The following is a 15052-nucleotide window of genomic DNA, read 5'->3' as shown; positions in this document are numbered from 1 at the left end:
AAGAATAGAAAAAATATATTAAACTACGAATATAATTTGGTTCTTGGGAAAAAATTGAAACGCTTGTCATTTTAGTAGTTTACCAGACTTGTCAACACACATTAATGTGCGATAAAATAATTATAGTGATCTCTACTCTGTCACTTTTGCCTAAATTTGTCACTTTGTTGTCAAGCAAATATTACCTATTTTTAATTTTTGTAAAGTTGTGTAAATATGTATATTCTGTGTATTTATGACAAAAAACTGGTGTAAACTTAAGTTCAGATACCACACCAAACCAATATTTTATGCTACGCAATAAAACAAACTTAAAAAAGTAAGAGATTATTGTGCATAATCAAAAGTATGTATTTGACTAAAAGATAGCAAATGTAGCAAAGTAAAACTTGGAATAAATTTAAAGTTTGTAAAGTACACGTTTGTGAAATACCGAAGTAGACACATCAGCGTCGGCGAACGTCATTTACACACATGCCCAGCAGGTGGCAGCAGTTGATTATTGTGTATCAAACCCGTAGAAGAAGAATCAGAGGAAGCGGAAGTAACTGTTGTTGTTGTGAGACTCCGCTGTTAAAACAAAAGCAGCGGAATGTTACGTTTATAACTGCACAACTGTGTTTATTTCAGACGATCTACTTTATCGGGATAATATACATTCTTTCTGGATTTTAATTGAGACAAATCGGTGATGGTAAGTGAGTATTTCAACCGGATGTTTACCAATACGAAAAATCTCAGTAGGGATGTCATGGTACATTGAAGATGGCATTACAAGGGTACATCAATATTTTTCAGAATTAGTTTGATAAAAATATTTAGTTAGTTAGTCAATTAATCAATTCTAAAGGTTTTTATTCTCATATAAGGAATTTTTAGATCATTTTCAGTTTCCTGTTCCTCCCAAAGAATTGTCAACAGTTATGGGTTCAATCTCTTCAGGTGTACTTGTTTTATTTGAGAGGCGCCATTATTTTGCCATCTGTGACTGCTTATTGAAATAATGCTGTAGACAATATCTGCTGGAACAGTCCACACATTTATTTCTTAACCAATAGAAGAAAAGAAATGTATTTTAAAATAATCCATAAGTGTTACTCTGCAAACCACTTTTTAAAGAGAACATTTCACAAGACTTTTTTAAGATGTCAAATAAAACTTTGGGGTCCCAGCCCAGATTATGACATATGAAGTTCTAGCTCAAAATATCATATAGATAATTTATTATAACATGTTCAAATTGCCACTTTGTAGGAGTGGGAAAAAATGTGCCGTTTTGGGTGTGTCCTTTAAAATGCAAATGAGCTGATCTCTGCACTAAATGGCAGTGACGTGGTTGCATAGTGCAGATTAAGGGGTTATATTATCCCCTTCTGACATCACAAGGGGAGCCAAATTACAATGACCTATTTTTTTCACATGCTTGAAGAGAATGGTTTACCAAAACTAAGTTACTGGGTTGATCTTTTTCACATTTTCTAAGTTGATAGGGGCCCAATTATAGCACTTAAACATGGAAAAAGACAGATTTTCAATATATGTACCCTTTAAAACAATTGAAGAAGGACATTTATTTAGTAAGATATTTTGGCAAGATGTTTTAGGATTTATTAGGAAAGAAATGTATGATGAATGTATGTTGTTTTGGAAGAATGTGGTACTAGCTTTTAAAGTTTATGATGAATCTAAAAGAGATACATTTTTTTATTATCAATCTGATATTGTTACTTGCTAAGTTTAACATTTACAAATCTAAATATTTGAATGTGAAACCTCTTTTTCTTGTTTTTATGAAAGAGTCTGAAAAATACTTCACTTCAATCAAAATGTTTGAGCATAAAAACGCCTTAAAAACTATGTTTGTCTGTAATTCTTTTCCTTTTTTGATGTCCTCTAATTCGATTTATGATCAACACATTTAACTTATATGACTTATATCTTCCCCCTGGTTGTTCTGTTTTGTATTTTTGTTGTTGTTGTTGTTATAAATTTTCACTATTTATCTGTACATTGTTTTAAGAAGAATAAAAAAGGGTAGGGTACATCAATATGTTACATACAATGAAGCAACAAGTAAAAAATAAAGAATTGCTAGGTATGCACACTTGTTATTAAAAAGTGACATTATGCATAATATGTGAACATTACAGCATATCAGCAGACAATTTGCAGAATGTCACATGCCGTAGACTGTGTAACAGGAAGTGCACAGATTTGTCGTTGATGTGGTCATGTTAAAACCGAACCCACTGTTTGTTTCTCTTTCATGTTGCAGGATAGCGAGGTTTCAGATTTTGATCAACCTCCAGGACCAAAGATGAGTCTGGACCGGACAAATGCACCTGTCTACTGTGTTTGTCGTAAACCAGATATCAACTGCTTTATGATGTAAGATGCATTTTTGTGCGTTGGGTGTTTGAATGCATCATTTACTTTCGTTATGTCAAAATCTATTTTTCTCTCCTTGTACACAGTGGTTGTGAGAAGTGCAGCGAGTGGTTTCATGGCGATTGCGTTCATATATCAGAGAAGATGGCGAAAACCATCCGTGCCTGGTACTGTGAAAAGTGTCGAAGTAAGAACATTTCTTTTTTTTTTTTTCAATTTTACTCTGTACCGTTAAATGCAACCTTGAACGGTATGTGGTGCGGTCCAGGTAAAGATGAGTCCTTGGAGATCGAATATCGTCCCAAGAAAAGCCGGGAAAAAGAAGCCGAGCCTGACCGAACCGATAGCCAACCAGACACTCCGGATTTCAAGACAGATGGGCGACGCGGATCACGGGTGAGAAATTGTGACTTATACAAACTGACCTCTTTACCAGTGTATGTGAGTGTATCGTGTGTTAACCTCTGACTATGGGGTGGATTTGGGTTTGGGCTGCAGATTAAGCGCTCCGCTCGCATGTGTGGTGAATGTGAACCCTGCATGCGCACAGAAGACTGTGGACAATGCGACTTTTGTAAAGACATGAAGAAGTTTGGTGGCCCAAACAGGATCAGGCAAAAGTGTCGCCTGAGACAGTGTGAAGTGCGCGCTAGGGTGAGTTTCATCTTCATAATATAGAAAAATACATGTTACTCAAATAAAAAAGGATTTGTGACTAAGTCTGTGAAAACCAAATTGAAACCCCTAAACTGGTGCAGCCCTTTTTAAGTGGGGGTGGGGGGTGAAAAGGTGATGTACACCTTCAAATTAATATAACTCTTATCTTAATTTAATAACCCTTTTTTTGTCTAAAAGCCTAATCTTAGTCTTATTTTAAAGACACTTAAAAGATTTTCACTGAAGTGTCTGGAGGTGAAAATATGAAATATAAAAATTGTTATAGCACTTTACATTTATTGTAATAAATAAAAATTAACCAATAAAGTATATATTTTATACATAAAATTATCACCAAACAATTAGGTTTGTGTTTTACCAACAATGGCCACTAGGTGTCAACGGTTTGCTGCATACTCTTGTCACAAATTAGTAAATTACTGTCACTGCATTATTACATTTCGAAATATGAAAACTACATTATAACCGTGGGTTCACGTTTGAGGCGTCAAATTTGTGTCTACCGCGTCTGGTTTGCTGCTTGAATGTTTTGAGTTTACTCGCTTCATTTGCGCGTGAAAGCCGCGGGTGAAATTCTAGTCATTGAGACATTCACGTGAAAATTTGTGTCATGGGAGGGGCTTCCGCGACTCCGCTCGCTTCCTGTAATCACGTCACTACTAGAGCAAGCTCCTGATTGGTTAACGCGGCACGTTTTTTCTGCAAAAGTTAAAATTTTTCAACTCGCGCGTTTCCAGCGGCAACGCTCAAATCTAGAATGATTCGCGCTGCAAGACTTATAGACGCATGTCAACGCGTCTTCACATTGACTTAACATTAAAATCACTTGCGCTTGATGCATCTACCGTGGCTGGTGTGAACACAGCATTAGACCTTTCAAACGATATATAGTTTATCATGATAGATTAAAATTAACATGCAAAATATTAGGGTAAACTCGGGTATCCCGCTCACGCGACAGCGCCAGTTACGGGGTTTAAGTCATTTCTTGTGATAAAATCATCATACATATTGTACAAATATATTCTTTATATCTTTAACATTGACTTGGCCATGTCAAATATTAAAAGAGTAATATCATGTACCAAATCTCATCATTAGAGAGACTTTAGCCTGAATTTCACAGACAGGGTCACAAATGTACATATTCACCATTTTGCAGACATATTCATCATTTCTAACCCATTTGCAACCCAATTAATTTCTTATATTTTTAAAATGTCATTTTCCTAGAGTCTGAATCAGGTCTCGAGTCAAATGCTTAGAAGTCAAGTCTCAGATCTGACACCCAATTTTCAATCTCTGGCATGTATACATAATGTATATTTTTTTTTACCAAATGGTTCCTGTTTGAATCAATATTGTTTTTAAGTACTCATGATTTTAGTCATGCTAAATGTATTTTTTTCAAGGTAAGAAACTGGGGTTGAGTGTCTTGATGGGAATGGATTACTCGCCCAGCGCTTTAACCACAATACCAGCTATAATTGTTCTGTTGCAGAAAATGTTGCGAGTTAAGGATGAGGAATACTCCATGTCTAGGGGTAGAGATCAGTATCAAGATGGTCCATTGTCTGAGGACTACAGTGAAAGTGAGCTGGAGCTCTACCAACAGTACTGTGCTGGCCAGTACGGAGATCACAGCACGGTACCCCATACACCAACATCATTTTAATTCAACTTAATTTTATTCACATTTCCCTTTTTAGAATTTTTCATTGTGCCAAAGCAGCTTCAGATGAGCTTTACAAAAAAAAAACAAAGAATAAGAAAAGCATGGCAGTTTTTTTTAGAATGGAGTACATGAAAAGTTATTCAAATTTATCTAAATTTATTTCCGTATTTGAATGTAAGAAGTAATACTTCATTCAAAAGTATATTATGAACATAGTCTAGGATGGAGTACATGGAGGTATGGCTTTTTTGATTGAAAGCAGAGATGTCTGCAGGGTTCCCACAGGTCATGGAATTTCTGGAATATCATATACATTTTTAAAGAGCACCTATTGTCCGATATACGTTTTTAAATTTCCTTTATTGTGTAAGTGTGTATTAGTACATGTTAACAATATGCAAAAGGTACAAACCCCAAATTAAACGATGCCGGAAGTTATTGTCTCCAATGTAAATCTCTTTTCTTGGACTACAACTGGCAACCGTTTCCCTCTTGGGATTGTTGTCGTGGACATGAACAACATTATCATAAGTTAATTTCTGTCAATATTGCATTGTGAGCGAATCTTTCAAACATGGTAAGTGTTGTGGCAAAAAGTCTTAGCTTGAATCTTCATAAGAAAAAATACTCAGGAGACAAAGGTTCCAGGTGCCAAACAAAAATTACTTTATTTGCTCGAGCCAACAAAGTTCAGATGATCAAAGAATTACACTAGCATGCATTCAAAAAACCATCCCCAGCCTTCCTATTCGTACCTCTCTGACTCCATATTTTATACAGTAAGATCAAACGCTTTTTATCTAAGATGACGTATACTCTTCTAATTGGTCTTGTTTTGCCATTAATTTATTTGTTTGATGTGCAGCTGAATCCTTCTTCATATCTAAAATGACATATACAGCTGGACTTCTCAAATCTTAAAATGACGTAGTCTGTTTGTCGGTTATTTCGACCTTGTTTCTCAAAATAATTGTAGCGAAAATAATCAGGGTATAGTCACAGGATTGCACCTGATCTCTTTTAATTAGGAAACTGAGAAAACGAAAGTTAACTAATCTAAAATGACGTCCTCTTGTTTATCGGTTATGTCGACCTTTTCTCATAATAACCGCGGCGAGAACAGTCGGGGTATAGTCGTAGGATCGCACCTGGTCTCTTTTAATTAGGAAACTGAGAAAACGAAAGTTAACTAATCTAAAATGACGTCGTCTTGTTTATCGGTCGTTTCGACCTTTTCTCATAAAACGAAAGTTTAACTGGGTGTCTTATAGCCTTGTGTAAAAGCAATAGGCCTTAGGCTTAATATAATATTAATACAGTATATGATCAGTAATATACCCAACAAAAACTACTATATAAGGAGCGTCACATTTCCTGCTGACGTCAGAGGTATTCAGGCCAATCACGATGTACAGATTAGCTGGCCAATCAGGGACACAGACCTTTTCAGATCAATAAGTTTCAGGAAGAGAGTGAAATCTGGAGCTACAAAAATGTACGGTATGTGAAAAATAATGTGTTTTTTTTACCATAAACCACGCAAACACATTGTTTTATACCAAATACGCAAAATAACGTTGATTTTTAGCAATGAAATAGGTGCTCTTTAAAGGTCTTTAAAGGTTTTTTTTTTTTACCAACTCATGGAATATTAGGGATTTTTGTTTGTTGCTTTAAATTTTACTACAACAAACACACGGATTGTAGGCAACATTTAGCAAAATGTAATCCGCTTGTAAACTTGTGACGTAAAGAATACCATTTCCGGGTCCAAGCTTCTACAATTTAAACAGCTGTTTATTGGCACTGTTTATTCATTTTACGCATTTAATTCTTTCCCCGCCAGCATTTTTCATGATTTTCATAAAAGTTTAATGCCTACCAGAAAATGCTCTTCCTTAAAAATATAAACATACAATATATTAAATGAAAGAACAGACCCTCTGCTTAAAAAAAAGTTTCATCCTATTTTCATTAGTTCTCTTTTTTTCACCCCTCAAATATGTGTAGGTTTCTTCAAAAACACCAAATTTTGGGCAAAAAGCTGAGATAATTCCATTTTTTTGAGGACTTTTGATAGAGATCAGATTCAAAGCGATCTTCAAAAGTTAGACGGACATACAGCTGTTTGCCGTAGGGTGATACTTCCGGGTTTTATAAGTTGCGGAAGTGGATTAATGGCGGTATTGCGGATTGACAAGATAACTCGTCAATGGCGGGGAAAGAGTTAAGCTACATTTTTATAAATTTAAGGTGTACACTAGATTATCCAGGCTCACGGCATTGTGGACATTGGTCATGGAAATTCAGCTTTTTAGTTAGTGAAAGTCAGGGAATTTGACATTTGATTTCGAGTTGGAACCCTGTGTCTATTTTGCATTTTCTCCCATTGATCTTTCACAATGTTTTAGAGACGTTAAGTCAATATACAATGTTTGAAGTATGTGACGTGTGGTCTGAATTATGTTTTGTGTTTTCTTCAGGGTTGGAACAGCGATGACGACGACGGTTCGTACGTTGATTCGGCTCGGAGAAAGCGGGCCGTGAAGGTCAAACATGTCAAAAGAAGAGAAAAGCGATCTGAAAAAAAGGTAAAGATTTACATAAATACTTGAATTGCTGAATTATTGTGCTGAGAAATAAATCGACGTTACCTCTTTGTTTTCGTTTGTCAGAAAGAAGAGAATAAGCCCCGAAAGCACAAACCCAAACAGAAGCATCGGGACAAGGTGAGACACAGCGAGCGGGCAGAAGTTCGAGACACCGGAGGGGCCAGACAATGTCTCGGACCCAGATGTGTTGAAGCTGCACGTGCCAACTCTAAATACTGCTCTGATGACTGCGGTATGAAGCTCGCTGCCAAGTAAGACTGTAAATATACTGTTGTTCTGCTATAATCTGACCCTATAGACTCTAAGCATTCTCGTTTTTCTTATCTTGCCAGTCGCATCTGTGAGATCCTGCCGGAGCGCATTCATCGGTGGCAGCAGAGTCCGTGCATCGCTGAGGAACAGGGGAAGAAACTTCTGGAGCGAATCCGTCGCGAGCAACAGTCGGCTCGCATGAAACTCAGTGACATGGAGAAACGCTTTCAAGAGCTGGAGGGCATCATCGCTAAAGCCAAACAGCAGGTCGTGCAGTATGATGAAGAGGTGAGAGGTCATCGCCATGACAACCATCATGACCATATTCAGATTTTACAATTCAGACATTACTCTATCTTTTCCGGTTCTTAAAGGTGAATGAGGGCGATGATGACACAGATCTGCAAATCTTCTGTGTGTCCTGCAGTCACCCAGTTAACCCTAAGGTGGCGCTGCGTCACATGGAAAGGTGCTACGCTAAGGTGTGTTTAATTCGAGTCATCATAGATCATTAAACAATGTATTCATTTGATTAAATGATGTTAATGTCTTTTATCAAATGTTTTGTTGTACAGTATGAGAGTCAAACATCATTTGGCTCCATGTATCCCACACGCATAGAGGGGTAAGCCAACACACTCACTTCTTTATTATTAATACACATTATTTTTCAGTTAAACCACCCTTACTGTCAGGAGATATTCACTTTGATAGCTGTGAACACGTTTTACTTTAAACAATGTGACATTTTTTAGTTAAACAGAAAATTAATTATTAACTTTTTTCCTGCCTTTGACGAGTTAGCTTGTCATCTAAGAGAAAACATTTGCATGATAAAAAGATGTTCCTGATAAGTTTGTATGTTAATCTGTAATGTCGCACTTACCCAATTTATAAAAAACTGAAGCAAAAAATTATTTACTAATTTTAAACTCTGTGTATGTTTCGATAATCGTTGTGAATCTGATCTCTAACAAAATTCCTTAATAAAAAAGGAATTATTTACAGAGCCCCTAAGGTGACATTGGAGTAAAAAATTGAAAGTTTAGTTTCATGTGCTCATGTGAAACTTTCATCTGCTCACGCGAAACCTTCATGTGCAGAATTTTAGTTTTTAGCAATAGTTTCACGTGCGCACGCGATAGTTTCACTTGCGCACGTGAAACTAAACTTAAAAAAATTCTGCACATGAAGGTTTCACGTGAGCAGATGAAAGTTTCACTAAACTTTATTTAATTTTTGCTCCATGTCCCCTTAGGGGCTCCGTAATTATTTCAGCTTTTTGCTAAAAAAAAAATACCCATATTTAAAGGAACAGTATGTAGGATTGTGGCCAAAACTGGTATTGCAATCACAAAACTTGTGGCTAAAACTGGTACTGCAATCACACACAGCTGGTGGCCAATACACAACATGACAACATAAACATCAGTTTAGGGCTGCAACTCCACTTTTTAAATGACAATATCCTGGCCAGACCACTGTTGTCAGTGATATAAGTATTTGAAAGGAAAATGATTTCTAAATGTCTAGTGACATATCAGGGCCATTTTATGATTAATTGATATACATTTCTTACATACTGTTCCTTTAAGAGTTTATAAGCAGAGAAAAAAATATAGATAGGATGAAACGTCTTTGTTTATTGTTTGTTTGAAAGCAGAGGGTCTGTTCTTTCTTTTGATATATTTGTATATTAATATATATTTTTTGAAGAAATATTTCCTGGAAAACATTTTGTGAAAGTTTTGTGAAAATCACAAAAAAGGCTGGCGGGGAATGAGTTAATCAACACAAAATGATTGATAGGATTTTATCCATTGCAAATTGATCATTAAAGTGGTCTCTTCATGACACATGGTTAGACAGCGTTTTATAACATGAGCAGATGAAGCGTGGAAAATAATTTATTTTGTAAATCACAATACAGACTATATAATGTGATTATATAATTGCAGGTATATTTGGTGTCCAAAGTCATAAATTCTTTCTGCTTTTTTGAATGGTTATTATTTTAATAATTTGATAATCATTGTCAAGGATCACAAGATGTTACAGGCCAAAACAATATAATTTTTATGTAAAAAGTGAAATATTTTATGTTAAAACTTTTCCTGTTGTCCAAATTTGTCAGTGTCATTTCTGTTACTGTCAAACTCTGTTACCAAGCTGGAGTTACAGTGTTGACATCATGTAACAAAACTGACAGTCATACACAGAGAAACACACACACTTTCCAAAGTCAACTTAGCAGACATAGCATGTACATGTTCATGTATTTGTAATATAAAATGTACATAACACATGAATAATAATGCCTAATTGAATCAAATTATTTTGTCTTGCATTTTATCCTGTCTTTTTCCTCTGTTGTGTAGTGCTGAGCGACTCTTCTGTGATGTTTACAATACACAGAGCAAAACCTACTGTAAGAGGCTACAGGTTCTCTGTCCAGAGCACTCCAGAGACCCGAAGGTTCATTTTGTTCATTTGATTAAAAAGAAACCATCATTTATCTTGATGTATTAAAGAAAGCTCTTCATAACTGGTCTTGTGCAGGTCCCTGCAGACGAGGTCTGTGGATGCCCACTGGTCCGTGATGTTTTCGAGCCCACCGGCGAGTACTGCAGGGTGTCCAAACGCAAGTGTAACAAACACTACTGCTGGGAGAAACTCCGCAGGGCTGAAGTGGACCTTGAGCGAGTCCGAGTGGTCAGTACACCACCTCTTTCCTAAAATTCAGTCCTCATTTCTACACACACATGTTCTTCTAAAACTGTATGACTTTGTCCTGTGACAAAACAAAAGGGGAAATTGAATCATTTTGCTCAGGGAATGAAGTTGTCAAGCTTCAAAAGAGACAAAAGGCGCATTAATAATTGATTTAAAGGGATAGTTCACCCAAAAATGTAAATTCTGTTATAATTTTCTTATCCTCATCCTGTATGAATTTCATTTTTGATGAACATCAAAAGAAGATATTTTGATAAATGATGGGAAGCACACAGCTAATTATAACCATTGACTTCCATAGTAGGAAAAACAAATACGATGAAAATCAATGGGTACCATTAACTGTGTGTTTATTATCATTTATTAAAATATCTTTTTCATCATTTATCACAATACTTACATAATTTGTTTTTCTACTATGGAGGTCAATGGTTACACTCAGTTGTGGTATCTTCTTTTGTGTTTATCAGAAAAATTTATTCATACAGGTTTTAAACAGCATGAGGATTAGAAAATTATGACAGAATTTTCATTTTTGGGTGAACTATCCCTGTAAAGCTGCAATTCGTAATTTTGCCTATCCGGCGCCATCTCTGCAACTATTTTAGTATATCTTCTCAAGGGACAATACTATAGAAATTAAATTTGAATATATTTATAACTATTAAAATAGTTGCTAAAAAGTCAGGGGTGTACTCACTTTTGTGAGATACTGTATATAATTAACCCTAACCTTCAGCGAAACCCGACCAAGCAAATTTATAAATGTTATAGACCTAAAACAACATAAAAAACGGCTTTTGTGGACCAAACTTAACTTCCGGATAAAATCAATAACAACAGAGTCCCTCTAGAGTAGATTAATTTTAATAACAAGCAAAATAAATAACCAGTAAATTACCTTAGTTCAAATCATAGCTAAACCGTATCAACTATAATAGTGTGTACCCACCAAACGCGAATGCAATGATTTGCGCAAGTAGCTTACATACATAGTCAACGCAGAGACACGAATAGATGCGAACTCGCGTGGGGCAATTTGAATGATAGGAATCAGGTGGTGCGATTGGCGCGACAACGTGCGCTATTGGCCTCAAACGCGTCTTTGCGCAAGTTTAAAATATTCAAGTTAAGCGAAAAATTTTCATGACACAAAGTTAAATCCTGTGAGTAATCTAGAGCGAGCAACGTGATGCTTTGCATTTGGTGTGTACGCAGCATTGCACTGAGCTAACGTTACTGTATAAAATTATTATTATAATTATGTTCCAACAAATCATACATCGTTTTGAAGTTTTTTAATAGAGAATTTTATTTATATAGCGCTTTTCATAATTGTTTCGAAGCAGCTTTACATTACAAAAATCAGGAGACAACACCGAAAAATCGGTAGACAACATAAGAAGCAGAGTAAAGCGGCTAAGATTAAACCGTACTAGCGAGCGTAGTAATAGTGTAACGTATAGAAGAGAGTTCTAAGTTAAGCCAATGTCAGCTGACTTCCTACTCATCAACAACTCATTTTTGAAAATGTGCTCATTCCAACTCATTTTGACAGCCCGGGTTACATTTTATAAAATTATGTTAAAGGATTTGTCAATTTTCTTAAAAAAAATCCAGATATTTTACTCACCACCATGTCATTTAAAATAAAATGTTGATGTCTTTCTTTGTTCAGTTGAGAAGAAATTATGTTTTTTGAGAAAAAAAAATTCTAATTTTAATGGACTTTAATGGACCCCAACACGTAACAGTTTTAATGCAGTTTAAAATTGCACTTTTAATGGACTCTAAACGATCCCAAACGAGACATAAGAGTCTTATCTAGCGAAACGATTGTCATTTTTGACAAGAAAAATAAAAAATATGCACTTTTAAACCACAGCTTTTCGTCTAGATCCCGTCCTGGGACGCGCTAGCGTGACCTCACGTAATTGCGTAATGACGTTGAAAGGTCAAGTGTTGCATATATAAAACGCACATTTGCGGACCATTTTAAACAATAAACTGACACAAAGACATTAATTAGCTTCATTCGACATAAAACAACGTCGGAACGGTCCTCTTTCTCCACACTTGTAAACACTGGAGTGTAGTTTCGCATACGTCCTCCCTGACCTCTTGACGTGATGACTTATTGTGTGAGGTCGCACTTTGTTGTGGTTTAAAAGTGGATATTTTTTATTTTTCTTCGACAATCGTTTTGTTAGATAAGACTCTTATGCCTTGTTTAGGATCGTTTAGAGTCCTCTGAAAGTCCGTTGAAACTGCATTAAAACTATTAAGTGTTGGGGCCCATTAAAGTCCATTAAAATGAGAAAAATCCTGGAATGTTTTCCTCAAAAAAACATAATTTCTTCTCAACTGAACAAAGAAAGACATCAACATTTTGGATGACATGGTGGATAGTAAATTATCTGGATTTTTTTTAAGAAAATTGACTAATCCTTTAATGACTTTTTTTACACTGTGTCAATGTTACTGTGTCAAATTAAGTTATTTTTAGGCCAGGCGCAAAACCGCGGCCACGCACACAGGTCTGATGAAACTGTCTATAAGCGTATCATTGCAATTCATTTATTTTTAACTGAAAAATGTTATGGATAAAATATGGCTCATGAGCTACATTTATTTTTTATAGAAAATTTTCAAACATGGGTTTGAAACCACACTAAATGATCTGAGTGTGAGTAAATGACGACAGACTTATTCTTTAAAAGATGAATTATTATATATTATATTTGAGATAGTGGTCAAAGAAAACCTGGTAAAGTCATAATGTAGTTATTATGTAATTGTAAATGATTTAGATGACCATATATTCTCCAGTTTAAATTTCTAAACGACTGTAATGTTTGTAAACACTCATCTCCTCCTTCAGTGGTACAAGTTGGATGAACTGTTTGAGCAGGAGCGCAATGTCAAAACAGCTATGACAAACCGTGCAGGTCTCATGGCCCTCATGCTTCACCAGACCATTCAACATGACCCCATTACCACAGACCTGAGAACCAGCAAGGACAGATAAGGTTACCTTTATTCTTTTTTTTTTCATCTATTCATCCATGATGTTCAACCATAACACAGACATTTTTTAACACTTTGTTGTGTTTATGTTTTACAGCATCCTTTTGACAGTTGCTGCTGAAGTTTGTGAAGATATGTCTTGAGTCCATGTCTTAGCAGTTGTTTGATCGACTTGTGAAACTGTAAATCGAATCTCATCATGTTTCTGCATAAATGTAATCTTTAGTTTCACTCTTTAATTGGTGCTGTAACGGTGAATATTTGTTCCCACATCTTTTAGATTTTGTATTAATCTGATAACCATGTACGTGTGCATTAAAAGAAATCCCTATTGACTGTTTAAAGATGTAAACATTATTTAGGTTGTGTTCCAGACAGGGTAAATCCACATTCAAAGGGCACTTTGGAGTAAGAACAATCATGGCCGCCGTGTTGACGCGTCATTCCAAATGGCCGTCGAAGTAGTCAACCTTTCGAAATAAAGGATTTGAAAGTTTACACCCGATGGACACTTCACTCCCATCATTATTTGTGTAATGACGGCTTTTCTTCAATTAATTTGGCAAGATGACCCAGATATGAGGTCCAAGGAACAATTTTGGTCCCCTGCACCTTTCAAAGCATAAATCCATCAAAGGTTTAGGGATGAGCCTTTCCTGATGGACCGCAGGTTTAGTAGTTAGTGAAACGTTGTTTGTTGCACCAATTATTAACAATGATCAAATTTTTGATTAGCACCCTCTGGTGGTTTCAGTTGTGTTGGGGTATAGGGGCATGAAACACAAGACCACTTTAAGATTTTTTTACTCTGTTATATTTAAAAATGATTAGACAATCATAAAAAGAGCTATGCTATGATTTTTTTTTTGAGACGAAGAAACTAATGAAAATAACAAAGTAGTACAACAAATTAAGTGAAGAAAAAATATTAAAGGGCGAATAATGTAAAATAATATGATGCAAATAATAATAAACTTACAATCTATATGTTAACGTTTAAGATTTATAATATCGAATCAAGAAACAATTAATGGCTGATATTACCCACAAATCATTGCGAGGGGAAGGGGTTTAGCGACCATACACTGAATTATAAATCAAATAAGTGATAATTTAATGATAAGATAAATTTTATTAGAAACATTAGATGAGAAAAAAACGAAAAAAAAAAAAACAACTTAAATGTAAAGACGGGTTTTATTTCTGATGCGTGTCATTGTCTCTGTGCAACAGTCACTTCCGTCACGCGGCAGTACTTGCACTTTGTTTTGCTACGCATTAAAATGTATATACTTATCCATAAAATATAGACCATAACACATCAGTAAATAATTTTAGATCATAGTGTAAGTAAGCCAACTGGGTCACGGACCAAAAGATTTTAAAATACCCCACATTTTTTCAATGTTCTTCCCATCCTTTGTTGCCATGTGTACAGTACGTGCTCCTCACAAAGACTTCATCTTGATGCGAAATCCGACAGAGATTTTATACATTTTTTACATGGTTTCTTTCAAAATCCTTGAAATTTGATTTTTAATGATTCATGACTTGTGTTCCTGACTATTTGTGTCGTTCATAAGGAAAGTTGTGCAACGTACATTTAATGCTCACCACAAACTGTGCTCCTGTAAAGTACAGATCAGCAACCACGCAACTTAGGGCACATTATGTTATTTTAAATATA

General features: G+C 35.5%; 1 protein-coding gene across 2 annotated transcripts; it reads left to right on the top strand.

Annotated features, from left to right (window-relative positions):
- The first annotated feature begins 513 nt into the window (after positions 1–513).
- cxxc1a (CXXC finger protein 1a) lies at positions 514–13709 on the top strand. Of its 2 annotated transcripts, XM_065248185.1 has the most exons (16): positions 514–694; positions 2276–2388; positions 2475–2575; positions 2657–2784; positions 2887–3042; positions 4300–4371; positions 4568–4714; positions 7225–7332; positions 7417–7604; positions 7686–7893; positions 7980–8087; positions 8181–8230; positions 9984–10080; positions 10165–10317; positions 13220–13367; positions 13463–13709. In XM_065248185.1, the coding sequence occupies exons 1-15, from the start codon at positions 692–694 to the stop codon at positions 13364–13366; spliced, it is 1779 nt and encodes a 592-aa protein (XP_065104257.1). In that variant the 5' UTR covers positions 514–691; the 3' UTR covers position 13367; positions 13463–13709. The 2 variants fall into 2 exon arrangements, with proteins under 2 accessions (XP_065104257.1, XP_065104258.1); XM_065248186.2 differs by lacking the exon at positions 4300–4371.
- Positions 13710–15052: the final 1343 nt, after the last annotated feature.

The sequence above is a fragment of the Paramisgurnus dabryanus genome, chromosome 11, assembly GCF_030506205.2.
Source record: "Paramisgurnus dabryanus chromosome 11, PD_genome_1.1, whole genome shotgun sequence".
In the NCBI taxonomy this organism is placed as follows: domain Eukaryota; kingdom Metazoa; phylum Chordata; class Actinopteri; order Cypriniformes; family Cobitidae; genus Paramisgurnus; species Paramisgurnus dabryanus.
The sequence above is the reverse complement of the archived record's forward strand: the minus strand, read 5'-3'. Positions and strand labels throughout refer to the sequence as shown.